This window comes from Plecotus auritus (assembly GCF_963455305.1).
Source record: "Plecotus auritus genome assembly, chromosome: 5".
Classification (NCBI taxonomy): domain Eukaryota; kingdom Metazoa; phylum Chordata; class Mammalia; order Chiroptera; family Vespertilionidae; genus Plecotus; species Plecotus auritus.
This window is the reverse complement of record NC_137776.1, coordinates 16935352-16950345: the sequence shown is the minus strand read 5'-3', so window position 1 is coordinate 16950345 and position 14994 is coordinate 16935352. Positions and strand designations below refer to the sequence as shown.

General features: G+C 42.4%; 1 protein-coding gene across 1 annotated transcript in view; it reads left to right on the top strand.

The window, feature by feature from the left end:
- The first annotated feature begins 1473 nt into the window (after positions 1-1473).
- ACADL (acyl-CoA dehydrogenase long chain) overlaps positions 1474-14994 on the top strand; it is a 35735-nt gene continuing 22214 nt past the window's right edge. The window contains exons 1-4 of the mRNA XM_080667233.1: positions 1474-1674; positions 6591-6746; positions 9718-9855; positions 13768-13932. Of these exons, the coding sequence (XP_080523359.1) occupies positions 1598-1674; positions 6591-6746; positions 9718-9855; positions 13768-13932 (536 nt within the window). The 5' untranslated portion in view covers positions 1474-1597. The remainder of the gene's footprint in view (positions 1675-6590; positions 6747-9717; positions 9856-13767; positions 13933-14994) is intronic.

The window sequence follows — 14994 nt, the reverse complement described above, 5'->3', positions numbered from 1 at the left end:
CTCCATAGATGCTGGGTGGCAAGGCTACTGGAGACGAAGATTCACACACCCCCTGCCATCCCTGGCAAGGTGACAGGCCATTGCTGGTGCACCTCATGCCTACCCCCACAGGCACGTTGGTCATCATCTGGGCCCTTTGACCCAATAAGCTGTAGAGGATGACTGGTATGAAGGAGGCTGCACTGCCACCTAAGCCAGAGGCTACTCTGCCACCTTAGGCAACTTTGCCAAGGCCACCTTTTATGCCATCTCCAAGATCTACATCTATGTCACTCACACCCCTCTACAGAGACCAAGTTTCCATGTCAGGAATTCACCTACCTTCTAGTCAAGTTCCACGGGAGAGTCTCCATGCAGAGGACCTGGGCTCCAGCTTTGGCCACCACATGTTTTCATACAAGAAAAATAAACTGGATGCATTAGGCCTGCAAAAAAAAAAAAAAAAAATCACCTGTGAGACATGTTTACTATACAAAATCCGAAACCTCATTATCAGATATTCTCATTCAACAAGAGCAGCTGCTGTAGTGATTCTCAGACCACACAGAGGCACACCAAGTAGTATTTTATTATCACCATTGGTCCCAGGAAGCCAGTAAATACCCTGGCATACATTCCAAATGGTGGAGCTATTAAGAAGGCCAGCCAGCAAGTCCAGAATTCTGGCAAGCCTGCCGGGGCGGGGGACGGGGGGGCGGGGGGGGGGGGGGCATGAGCAGCCCCTGTCAACCAATAATCACATGCTACTGTTTGGAATTAATCTTACTATTTTTTTCACTTGTTTATAACCTGCATTCGGTTAGTTATTAGTTCTTAATTTCTAACACAAATCCTCTTTTTCACTTGCACCCTTTCAGGCTCTTGATAATTGTCCTTAATTATTAAAATGGCCTTACAATTCTTAAATCCACTCTGCAAACTTTTTAGAGTTCAAGACCTTCAGAGATGTGCTAGTATCAAAAAAACCAAACCCATAAATGTCAGTAGCTCAAACTTCATTCAATTTAAATGTAGACTATCAAACAGTATTGGATAACTTGAGGAAAGAGAAAATGGCAAGACATGAATGCCAATCAAATACTACTGGAGAACTGAAGAGTTTTATTTGCATACTGAGCATATCTTAATTTTTTTTTTCAAGGAAGTGGTTACTAATTTTTGCCAGAAAAAAAAAAAAACACAAAACGATAACAGCACAATTCTTTTAAACTAGTTGTGTACAGTTGTCTATGTGAGTAAGTCAATTTTCAGTGTTGACAAAAACAAAACAAAACTTTTGTGGGTTTGTGTTTGGGTCCATTTCGAAGGTCCCTGGCTACACGCGTGTCTCCAAGCGGTTCAAGAATTCAAAACAGAACAACTGCTCAGAACTAGTAAGAATGCTGCAGAGAAAAGAAACAGTTTTGCTTTTAACGCCTGTTGCAACCCTCGCCAACTCCGCCCCCAGGGCCTCGGGGATCCGGCTGCAGACTCCAGACGCAGAAGGGACGGCGGCTGCTCAGTGGGCCGGGCCGCGGACCGTCCTCCCCGCAGAGCCCCACCCCGGGCCGCCAGTTGGCCGCGTCCTTCGCCCCAGTCATTCTTCGCTGTCCCAGCCATGGCCTCCCGCCTCCTCCGTGGGTCCCTGCGCTTGTGGGGCCGCCAGCGCGCCCCGTGTCTGCCGCGGTCCGCGAGGTGAGTGCCCGCCGGTCCCGCTGTCCTGTCCGGGCGGGAGGCTGCAGGGCCCGGGCGGGCGGCGACACCCACCCTTCCTGGGGACTAGGAACCAGGCGGCCCGGGGTGGCAGCCACGGCCCGGGGCTGGGCTGAGCCATGGGACGGGAGAGGGTGGCACTCACTTGACTGTGAGAAAGCCGAAAGGGGGGTTCGCCAGACCCCCACAATCCCGCTCCACTCCTGCAGCTCAGGTTCTGCGGTGGGCACCGCGAGCGGGGCCGGGGACCCCCCTTTGCCCCCCCCCTTGCCCCGCACACCCTGACGCTGAACTTGGGCTGCGACCTTTGGCTTCAGAACCGCGGCTGAGGCGGCGGCCCACGGCCCAAGGTGAGCCCGGGGCGGGTCCCACTCGCAGGTCCGGGGAAAGCACTGGCGCTGACCTGGACCCGGGTCTCCTAGAAGACTTGCAGGAGAGCCCTGGCCACGGTCTTATCAGACAGGGATATGGACCTGAGATTACTAACATGCTTTCATTCATAAGACGCAGAGGAATTAGTGGAGACTAAGTGGCTCTGGGACTGTTAAGGTGGTGTTTATAAGATCAGCAGCTTCAGATGCTGCCTGACGCATAAAACCCATTCATTGGATCAACCGGAATCACTGAGGATGCGCTATTAAGGAGGGTATTAGGACAGATAAATTAGGGAAACAGTGGTCAGTGTAATCAGTACAGGTTCCTTGGTCTTTAAAGTAAGAAATGGACGTTCCAACTAACTTTCTGTCAAATGTTTTGATTTATTCCTTTGCATATTCTCTCTGGAACACTTTTGACTGAACTGAAAGTTTTTATTCTCTCTAGCACTTCTGTCACTTTCCTGTGTCCTGGTGTATTTTACTCAGAAATTACCCCTCCCCCCCCCCAAAAAAAGAAAGAAATATTGCAAAGAAATATTGCACGGGAACTAGAAATTTTAAGATCCAGGCACACTTGAATGTAAATTCTGCTCTTTTACTTACTAATTATTTTAACAAATGATTCAGTGTTGTAAAGCAACAGTTCCCTCATCTCAGCACATCCCACGCCACCAAGGAAAAATCCCAAATAAGGAAAACCTATATGGCTCAATACAATTTTATTTCTACTAGCAAGAAATTGGAACCAATCATTTTTAATTATGGGATCAAGTACTTTTAGTCTATTTGACGCAATATGACAATGGTCTGCAAGGATCCTGCATATCCTGGTCCCATTACCTCTGACTTCATCTATTGCTCTTGTCACTCTGTTCACTCCATCCACACTTAGCCTCCTCGCTCTATCAAGAACCCATCAAATATCATCTTGCTTCACAGCCTTTGCTCTAATTTTATTCTTGGTCGAATATTGTTTTATGTCCGCAATCTGCTTGGCTAAATCTAAATTTAAGCATTTGCTCAAATCTATTTTTCTAACTTAATTTACCCTCACTGTACTTTCACACTGCAACCTTTGTTTTTGCCTTGTTCCAGACACACACAGTCTGACCCTTGCTCTATTTTTCTTTTCTACAGTACTTATTACCTTCTAATATCTATAATAATAAAAGCATAATATGCTAATTAGACCAGACAGCCGAACAACCTTCCGGATGTCATTCTGGACGTACTTCTGGACGAAGCCACTGTGGCAGGGGCCAAGGCAGAGTCGGTTAGGGGCGATCAGGCTGGCAGGCAAGCTGTTAGGGGTGATTAGCCAGGCAGGCAAAGTGGTTAGGGGCGATCAGGCAGGCAGGTGAGTGGTTAGGGGCGATCAGGCAGGCAGAGGGGTTGGGGTGATCAGGCACGCAGGCAGAGTGGTTAGGGGCAATCAGGCAAGCAGGGGCGATCAGGCAGGGAGGCAGGGGGGTTAGGGGCAATCAGGCAGGCAGGCAGGCAGGCGAGCAGTTAGGAGCCAATGGTCCTGAATTGCAAGAGGGACTGTCCGACTGCCAGTTTAGACCTGATCCTGCAGGGACATCAACCAGCAGTCGGACATCACCCAAGGGGTTCCGGATTGCGAGAGGGTGCAGGCTGGACTGAGGGACCTCCCCCCCATGCATGAATTTTGTGCACAGGGCCTCTAGTATTATATAATTTGCTTCTTTCATTTATTGATCATTTACTATTATTCAGTCTCCCCTTCTAGAAAGTAAGCCTGAAGACAGGAATTTTTGTTTTACTCACTGTTGTATCCCACACATTTTTAAAATTTATCTTTATTGTTGAAAGCATTACAGATGTCCCCTCCCCCCCTTTTTTTTCTTTTTCCTGTTGACCCACTCCTACCAGGCTTTCACCACACTATTGTCTGTGTCCATGGGCCATGCATATAAGTTCCCCAGTCAGAACATTTTTTATGAAGACAAAAGACAGACCAAGTATAGAAATTATAGTATTAAATCTTCACAACTAAAGGTTACCACTTAAAAGTCATCTCAGATTGTATTAACAAACTAAAGCACATTAAAGACAAACCTAAAACAAAATGACACAAAATGTATGTTAAGTGTATTAGTCAGCTCAGGCTGCTATAACAAAATACCATAGACTGGGTGGCTTAAACAACAAAAATTTAGTTCTCCTTATTCTAGAATCTAGATGCTGAATAGTCCAAGACCAACATGTTGGCCAATTCAAATATTAGGAAGGAATTTCTTTCAGGCTTGTAGATGGCTGCCTTCTCCCTATGTCCTCATATGGCCTTCCCTTAGGGCTTTTGTACAGAGAGAGATCTTTCTCTTCCTCTTACAAGGCCATCAATCCTCTTGGTTAGGACACCACCCTAATGACATCTTTAAACTAAAATTACCTCTTCAAAGCCTATCTCCAAATACAATCACATTGGGAGTTAGAGTTCCAACATATGCATTTGGGTGGGGACACAATTCAGTCTATAGCATTAAGCAAAGATACATAAAGTGGAACAAAAGAATCCATTTCAGGAAGGAAAAAAAGAAAAGATTGAAACAAGTTCATTGCCAATAAACAAGACTGGGTCTTTTCTGGACAGATACTTAAAAAAGCAGGGTCCAGCTAAGGAAGAGAGAAACCCAAAACAGAAATTTGTGCAAAATAGGGAAACGTCCTTTGGCACTAATTGAATATATGATAAAATGGTTTTTAGATGGGAGCTTGAAAATGTACAAAGTGATAGGTATATTTTCAAAATCTTTTTAAGAGTACTTTGCAGTGGAGGGGGAAGTCTGAAGACCATTGAACTAAAGGAACTACATAGCATCTGATTTTAAGCTTAATAGAGGGGGAGGGAGGAGGGAAGGATCTGTTTCTGAAGATCTTGAGTAATCCTGTCTAATAATCCTATCTAATAAAAGAGTAATGTGCAAATTGACCATACCTCCACTATACCCACAAGCCACGCCCACCAGCCAATTAGGAGCGAGTATGCAAATTAACCCAACCAAGATGGCTGCGGCCACAGAGTAAGCAGGAGGCTTGGGTTTCCCCGGCAATGGAGGAAGCCAAGCTTTCCGCCTGCCCTGGCCTGCCTTGGCCTCTGCTTAAGGCTACAAAGTTTCAATTGTAGAAGATAAATAAATCCCAGATACCAGGGCCTCCGCTTGGGTTGCTGGGGGGCATGGCCAGACTGCAAACCACCACAGGCCCCTTGCCCAGGCTGCCCCACGCCCCAAGGGAACCCCAACCCTGATCCGGGACACCCTTCACACCAAACTAGCCAGCCCCCACCCGTGCACCAGGCCTCTATCCTATCTAATCCTCCTATCTAATAAAAGAATAATATGCAAATTGACCATCACTCCAACACACAAGATGGCTGCCCCCATGTGGTCAAAGATGACTGCCCCCATGTGGGCACAAGATGGCCACCACAAGATGGCCAGCAGGGGAGGGCAGTTGGGAGGGACCAGGTCTGCAAGGGAGGGCAGTTGTGGGAGATCAGGCCAGCAGGGCAGGGCAGTTGGGAGGGACCAGGCCTGCAAGGGAGGGCAGTTGGGGGCAATCAAGCCTGCAGGGGAGGGCAGTTAGGGGTTACCAGGCCTCCAGGGGAGGGCAGTTGGGGGCGACCAGGCCTGCAGGGAAGGGCAGTTAGGGACAAACAAGCTGGCAGGGGAGCAGTTAGGCATCAATCAGGCTGGCAGGGGAGTGGTTAGGGGGTCATCAGGCTGGCAGGCAGAAGTGGTTAGGGGCAATCAAGAAGGCAGACAGGGGAGCAGTTGGGAGCCAGCAGTCCTGGATTGTGAGAGGGATGTCCGGATCGGGCCAAACGGGCAGTCGGACATCCCTCGAGGGGTCCTAGATTGGAGAGGGTGCAGGCTGGGCTGAGGGACACCCCCCTCCCCAATGCACGAGTTTCGTGCATTGGGTCTCTAGTTCCATAATAATCCTTATAAAGGTTGGTGGGCATTTTGATTTAGATTTACACCCAAATTGGCTCTATAATGTAGCAGTAGCATCAACATAGTTTATATCTTATATACCTGCCATTTGAAATTACATGGTTCTGGAAAAAATATTTGGAGAGAGTTGCATTATTGTAAACATTGTACATGACATGAAGACTTCACAGTATTATTTTATTGTAATATTTGAATCTTATGTAATTTAATCTACATAATTGACAACACTATTTTGCCTTAATTCACACATGTAGTTAGTTTTAGACATGATTTCCTCTTTATGAATTGGGAAGTGAAGAGATCATTAAATAAGGGTACATTACTTCTTAAACTCATCCAGGTAAGGTAGATCCTCTCAAAAGTGGTGATGCTCAAATTTGAACAGGTTTGTCAAATTTCAGACTCTCCCTGTCTCTAAAGTGTCTCTGGAGGAAAAAAGATCAAGATTTTTCATACTGTTTAGTGACATTAATTTGGGTATGAAGGGTAGCAATTTACTTAATTTTCTTAATGTATATATATTCTTTTTTTTTTTTTTAAGATGTTCTCATTCCGGAGGGGAGCATCGTCTAGAAACTTCTTCTGCTAAAAAATTAACAGATATAGGAATTAGAAGAATCTTCTCTTCAGAGCATGACATTTTCCGGGAAAGTGTAAGGAAGTTTTTTCAAGAAGAAGTGGTTCCTCATCACACAGAGTAAGTGGCACGTTTTTCTTTAAACTAATGTACCCTAGGAGTAAAATAAGAACTATTTCATAGAATGCTGTGTGTTGTTCTATTTAAAAAAAATATTGTGTTTAGGGCTTTATAAACCTTTTAACTTTTTTCAGTATAGTGCTGTAAGATGACAGGATTTTTAAGCTAGTTCAAAGCTTTGTCAATGGAATTTAAAATATACAATTCTAAAATAAGAAAGGTTGTTGGTCAAAAGGTATGAATTTCTAGGTATAAAATAAATCATGGGGATGTGATGTACAGTTTGGTGACTATAGTTAATACTACTGTAGTGCATATTTGAAAATTGATCTTAAAAGTTCTCATCACAAGAAAAAAAATTGTTACTATGCATGGGGACAAATGTAAACTAAACTTATTGTGGTGATCATTTTGCAATATATACAATGAATTATGGTGTACACCTGAACTAATATAATGTTATATGTCAATTATATCTCAATTTTTTTAAATGTGAAAATCTCAAATCAGTCTAAGAATAATATTTTGGAAAACCGGTAAAGTGACAATAAAATATTAGTCCATTCCATAGTCTTTCTTTTTCTGCTTCATGAATGAATTAAAATGCGTAAAAGCTCCAAGGCCAGCATAATGCAAATCTTAGTAGCCAACAGGCTACCTCAAAATATTTTTATTACTGAATGAGTAACCTCATTGACTAAAAGCTGTCATTTCTATTAAAATAGGATTTTGCTGTGTTTTCAAAATTTCCTCAATGCCAGTACTTTCCTACAATTGAATGGTTTTTAAAATTTATTTAGAAATAGCCTCTATGACATTTCTATTAATACTTTTGGTAAGACTGACCAAAACTAACTAAACTCTGGTGCCATACATAACTAGTCTTTGGGCACTCTCCCTCCGGGGAGCAGGCCGGGTGCCTTTCCCCTCCCCCACTTCCCCTCCCCCACTTCCCCTCCAGGCACTTTACCATTAGCTTCCTCACTCCAAGCTCCATAACTTGTTTCCTAAGCCATTTCATCTGGAAATTACTTTTTCTACCTCTGTAATTTACCAAGTAAATGTTCTCCTAAAGCTATCTAATGCCACTGCTGTCCTAAAGAGCTTAGCAAATACTGACTGAGGCTTAGGATGATGATGGTGCAGTAATTTCAAGATTTGGTGGCACTGGCAGTACAGTCAGATATCCAGGAGCTAGCATCGTCATTTTGCCACAGGGCCCTTTCACCAGGGCCTCTTCGCAAAGGACAAATGTTTACCTGCAGTTAGGCATTAAATGTGTAACTATTCCAGTCTCAATTATATCTGAAATAGCTAGAGATTTCACCCTTTAAATCATAAAGTATTCTCCAAAGTTTAAATTGTTGCTTCAAAAGTTTGTAAAGCTAAAAATAAGCTAATGAAATGCTGAAAGACAAAAGAAATGTAGTATACGTCTCGCTAAGACAGTATTTTGTTCCTTTTTTTACTCTTTTAAATTCCGTTCCAGAAAATTATTGGTGAGAACTTGCAGTAAAAATGATAGAAGTTGACAGGTAGGAGTTGATAGTAAAAATATTTAGGCAATATACAAAACACTCCAAAAAAACACATGATAACCAGCTCTTTCCTTTAAAGTTTCTTGAGGTATCTGATCTGTGTTTACCTTTAATCAGTATCTTCAAATACCCCATATCTTACTAACTATACCTAACTACCACTTTTTTAAAAGATCTCGGGTACTTTAACTATCTCCAGCTAGCCATATCTTCCTCATCATGCCATTCTCATTTTTTAAAATGGATTTCAGAGAGGAAGGGAGAAAGAGAGAGAGGGTGGGTGGGGGGAAGAGAAACATCAATGATGAGAGAGAATCATTGATCGGCTGCCTCCTGCACGCCCCCTACTGGGTATGGAGCCTGCAACCTGGGCATGTGCCCTTGACCAGAATCGAACCTGGGACCCTTCAGTCCACAGGCCGATGCTCTATCCACTGAGCAAAACCAGCTAGGGCCCATTCTCATTTTTAAAGAAGAAAAGCAGAGGTTGCACAATCTTAGACAAACCTTTAACCCTTTCAGAAGTTCATTTGACAGAGCTATGCTGCAAGGTGCTTCTCTCCTCTGCTTTCCTACTTAAACTGGAATAAAGGTGACTGCTCTTGTCAGTCCTTATATGTGCTTATCCCATGATTCAGCGCTTTGAGGAAATATGCAGGAGGCAGTTGCCTTTACAGGGCAGGTTGGGCACATTCCATAATTATATACACAACCACCTACAGGTACCAGCTGAGAGAGACTACACCCATGAATATCCATGGATGCAATTTGCAGGCCCAATAAATAGTAGGTGTTAGGACTATAGGGCAATATAATCCTTAATGGCCATTTGTAAACTTTCCACCAAAGGCCAGGAAAAGCTTGCTGGACACCAGAGTCGGACCATATAAGGAGCTGAAAGTGTCCTAAAGACACCTGATCTCACACCTGCATTCCATCCGCATTCCCAGCCCACCACCTCAGCCCCCAAACCCACTGACAAGTTTCCCAGTGACTGCATGTAGGATGAAACTCCAGCTCCTGGGCACTGCCATCATCGACCCCATGTCCCTGGGCCCCGTGTTGTGCAGCCCTTCCCTGTGGTTATCCTTCCCCTCATCCCCTGCCCTTAAATAAATTCAATTTCTCTCTATCCACCATCTGAGATGGCTATTTAGCCTGCCTGCGTACCACCACCATATTAACCTTTCAGTAAGGAGGGGGAGCAGGTGAGAAAAAGTGGCAAAAATGAAGAAGTAAAGAAGAGAACAAGAAGGAGGAGAAATAAACAAATCAGATGCAAATAGAAGGGTATGGACATGGACGACGTCAACAAAATTACCTTAAATTAAAAGAGCGTTTCTGCACAAAATCGTTCATGAATTTCACTTGTCACTTTTTAAAATCATATGAAAAAAAAGCCTTTCTGATGTTCAAACGTTTCTTATCTGCAGATGGGAGAAAGCTGGAGAAGTGAGCAGGGAGCTTTGGGAAAAAGCCGGAAAACAAGGACTGCTCGGGGTCAACATAGCAGAGCATCATGGCGGCATTGGTGGGGACTTGTACTCCGCAGCTGTGGTTTGGGAGGAGCAGTAAGTACGGGGACACTTGAAGTTGAGTCTTGTTTGTAAGCACACTTCTCACTTTTCTGAAATTATAAAGAATGCATTCTAATCTTTTTCCAAGATTGAAAATTCAGTGTAAAATGTGAAGGTTTCTACCGCCCACATACTCTTGCACATTTTTCAAATGGGGGAAGGTAGGAAAATTCGCTTTTATGTTCTTTAAATGGGTGCTGTTGAAAATTAAAGAGAGAGTTTTATTTGTAATTTGCCCATTGGTTATTTTTATCTCTTTTTGAAAAGATATTTGAAAGAGACTAGAAGAGTGAGAAAATATTTCCATCAAATATGCTAAAAGTTTACAATACAAAAACAAATATTTTTGGTTGATAAGTGGGCAAGAGATTTAAACCAACAATTCAGCAAAAAAGAAATGCAAATAAGCTTTTTTTAGATGATAAAAAGCTCAAGGACCAGTAGGAAGATGGTGGCATAGGTAAACAAATACCTGTACTCGCTGCCTCCCACAACCACATCAAAATTACAACTAAAATACGGAACAACCATCATCCAGAACCGCTGAAAAGCTGGCTGAATGGAAGAAAAGAAGTAAAGCACTAGACAAGAAGAAAGCACACTGAAACTGACAGGAGGTGCGGAGGCCAGAAACGGGCTGGTCCAGCACCCACATGTACCGCTTTATTAATTGGGAGGGAGATCGTCTGTGTGGAGGCCGCCTGGAGAAGCAAGGGGTTCCAAACCCACACCAGAACCCCAGCCCAGGGTCCCAGAGCTGGGAAAAGAAGTCCCTATGGGCTGTAAAAAACAGTGCAGATTGGGGCTCAGTGAAACAGAGGCTGCTGGACACCCAGCTGTTCCTCTTAAAAGGCCAGCACCATGAACTGAACTTACAAGGTCCTGCTTCCTCTGAGCTCCAGCACCAAGGTGAGGCTCTGGGGAACACAGACACATATGAAGAGGGACTGAATTGTCTGGCATTGGGGCAGGAACTTGGGGGCGACTTTCTCCCAGATGGAGGTGCTCGCAGGGATCATTATTCTTATGCTGGGACCTCCCTGGTAGCAGGGATGACTGGCAGCCATTTCTGTTTGCTCTGCCCTGATGATTCCCTAAGACCCCACCTCATCCAATTTACAAATCCACCCAAGCTGTGTTTAACGGCTGTTGCATATGAATGGCCTGTCCTTGCTCAGGATAAAATCTCAAACAAGCTGCAGCTGGGTCAGGGAGCCACAAACCTATCAATAAAAGGCCTAAGACCTGGCTCCAGCACCAGCTTGCCTTTCTTCACAGCTGGGCCTCATCTGGGCACTTCCAAACCTGATACAAAGAGGAGGAATCTGATTAACTCTCTGTAGCTCCTGCTGGGTGGCCCCAGGCAGTGGCTGACTTTGCACCTCCCTGGAGACCCAAGAGCCAGTGTACCCAGTGGTCAGTGTCAGATCATATCAGATTACAACTCTACACATCCATAAGCGACACACTCAAGGGAAAGACTCAGTGAGCACCAAAGCCCCACTGAAGCAAGTCCTGCTCCATAGGGGTGTTTCTTGCACAGCAGCTCTCCCACTGTAGTCTCAGCTGGCCCCCACAGCCAATTGGCCTGGAGGTCAATTCCTCCCAGTGACACCAACAGCAATCAAGGCTCAACTACAACAAGACTGTGCTCACAGCCCACAAAGGAGTGCACCTAGAGCTCCCAGCCCAGGTGACTAGGGAGGCTGAGCCACTGGGCGCTAGAGTGCACCTACTACACAAGGCCACTCTACCAACTCAAGGAGACATAGCAGCTCTACCCAATACATTGAAACAAACACAGGGAAGCAGCCAAAATGCAGAGACAAAGAAACATATCACAAATAAAAGAAATGGAAGAAAGCAAACTACTGGGTATAGAGTTTAAAACTATCATTATAAGGTTACTCAAGAATCTGCTAGAAACCTTCAAAAATATGGAAAAGGACCAGTCAGAAATTAAGCATACACTGACTGAAATAAAGAATAATATGTAGGGATTCAACAGTAGAGTAGAGGGTTCTGAGAATCAAATCAATGATTTAAAATATGAGGAAGCAAAAAACACCCAACCAGAAGAGCAAAACGAAAAAAGAATACAAAAATATGAAGATAGTATAAGGAGCCTCTGGGACAACTTCAAGCATACCAACATCCGAATTATGGGGGTGCCAGAAGAAGAGAGAGAGCAAGATACTGAAAACCTATTTGAAGAAATAATGACAGAAAACTTCCCCTACCTGGTGAAAGAAATAGACTTACAAGTCCAGGAAGCACAGAGCGTCCCAAACAAGAGGAACCTAAAGAGAACCACACCAAGACACATCATAATTAAAATGCCTAGGGCTAAAGACAAAGAATATTAAAAGCAGTAAGAGAAAAGCAGTTAATTATCTACATGGGAATGCCCATATGACTGTCAGCTGATTTCTCAACAGAAACTATACAGGCCAGAAGGGAGTGGCAAGAAATATTCCAAGTGATGAATAGCAAGGACCTACACCAAGATTATTCTACCCAGCAAAACTATCATTTAGAATTGAAGGTCAGATAAAGAGCTTCATAGACAAGAAGAAGCTTAAGGAGTTCATCACCACCAAACCAGTATTATATGAAATGTTGAAGGGCATTCTTTAGGAAGAGAAAGAAGAAAAAGAAAAACAATTAAAAATATGAACAACAAAATGGCAATAAATACATACCTATCAACAATTGAATCTAAAAATCAAAATAAACGAATAAGAAATTTAATGAACAGAATAAATTGGTGAATAAAATAGAATCAGGCATGGAAATGGAACAGACTGATGATTCTCAGAGGGAAGGGGGTGGGGGTGGGAAGAGATTAAACAACGATCTTATATGCATATATACATATATGCATTACCTATGGACACCGACAATAGGGTGGCAAAGGCCTTGGGCATGGCAGGAAGTGGGTGGAGGGGGGCAATGGGAAAAAAAGAGGGATATCTGTAATAGTCTCAACAATAAAGATTTTAAAAAACACATAAAGACATTACAAGAAAAATAACAAAACAAAAAAGTTCATCCTTACTACCAATCAAATGTAAATTAAATTAACTGGGAGTATCTACAAAAGTTAGTAAAAACAAAAAATTGTAATACCCACTGCTAACAAGGTTGCAGTGAAAGTGGCACACTCATATACTCTTGGTGGCATTATAAAGTAGAACAATAAATGTTTGGGGGATTAAAACAATGTTTGGGGGATACATATAAAAAATGAAAATATTTCTGCTCTTTGATCTAGGATGCCACTATGGGGAATTTAACTTAAGGAAATAATGTAATGGAAAAGTATATCAGATATATAGAGAAATAATTATCATGTTAGATCATAATCCCCAAATTTGGAAGCATTCTAAATGTCTGGCAGTGGAAGAATAAAAAAGGTAAATTATAGTACATAAACAATTTGTAATATTTTGTAGCTATTGTAGATTATTATTACAACAACTATGTAAAAAAATGAGGTTTTTTTCCTATAATTTAAAAATACAGATAAGTGCAAAATTCATGCCATGACTGCAGCTATATTAGAATCTATTGTTATGATAAAGGTAATTTGACAAAATGAAAATAGTTGCTTTGTTCGAGAATACAGTTGTAGGTGATTAACATTTTTAATGTTTTATCTTTTAATTCACTAAATGTGTTCATTGAGCTTCATTAAAATACTTTTATTATGTTAGAGCCAGAAATGAAAAGAATGGTAAAAACTAAGAAAACCTTCAGGAACTTTATTGGTTTGGGAGGAGACAGAGTATTATAAAACTAAGACCTTTAATATTATGTTGTTGTTTTAATTGAAAATCAAAGAAACTAAAAACAGAACAAAATAACTATTTTGTGTTTTAAATTCTCTTCTTTTTTTTTCCTAAGAGCATATTCGAATTGTACAGGCCCAGGTTTCAGTCTTCATTCAGATATCGTCATGCCCTATATTGCCAACTACGGCTCAGAAGAACAGGTTAAGCACTTCATCCCCCGGATGACTGCAGGGAAATGTATTGGTGCCATAGCAATGACAGAGCCTGGGGCTGGAAGGTAAATGATCATTCAGTTGGTTTTGAAGGCTAGGAAGCAAAATATTTTCTACTTGCTTTATACAAAACTGGGGGCAATATGCTAGAAGGAATACAAAGATGAACACAACGTAATTCACACCTTCAAGTAACTTCAAACTCCAATAGGAAAATAAAGCCTTATGTACACACAGCTACAAAGTGGATTGTAATGTCTGCTCTGCTTGAGATCTTATTTACATAATGCAATGCAAATAAAATGGTAGGATGTGAGTTGAATTTGGGGCTTAATGAATTTTAGAGGTAGTGTGAAATTCACATTGAAATTTTCAGCAGGTTCTTAAAATACGGGTTTGGAACTCTGGATACAGGCTGCAGTGGCAATAGGTTTTAAAAGCCATTCATAAAAATGAATATGTTAATTTACTCAGTCATTTGACAGTTACTTAGTAAGACCCCTTAGGGTGCCATGTATATAGTGGTGAACAAAACAGATGCAGCCTATGTGCTTATTGAGGTAAGAAACAAATAAACAGATACATTCACAATTATAAATTGTGATAAGTACTAAGTACTGTGAGGAAAACAAGGTACTATGCTAGAGATTAATGGTGCATGTGTGCTTGGTAGGGAAGGGAAAAACAAACTGATATATGAGAAGTACTTTTATTATGTTAGAGCCAGAAATGCTAGAGAAAGCCTATAGAAAGTCGTTATATTGCCCGAGTCGGTTGCTCAGTGGTTAGAGCATCTACCTACAGACTGAAGGGTCTCGGGTTTGATTTTGGTCAAGGGCATGAACCTCAGTTGCAGGCTCCGTTGGGGGATGTGCGGGAGGCAATCAGTCTCTCTCACATGCCTCTCCCCTTCCTTTCTATTCTCTTTAAAAAACTAATGGGAAAAAATACCCTTGGGTGAGATTAACAGGAAAAATAAAGTTGCTATATTTACACTGAAATCTGGTAAATGAAAAATAGCCAGTTATTCAAGAATGGGGTGAAAAGCTTCCACATGGTGGAACCGCATTTTAAGGAGTAAAACAAAAGGATGGAAAGCTTGGGTATTACGTTTGCCTTGAACCTGT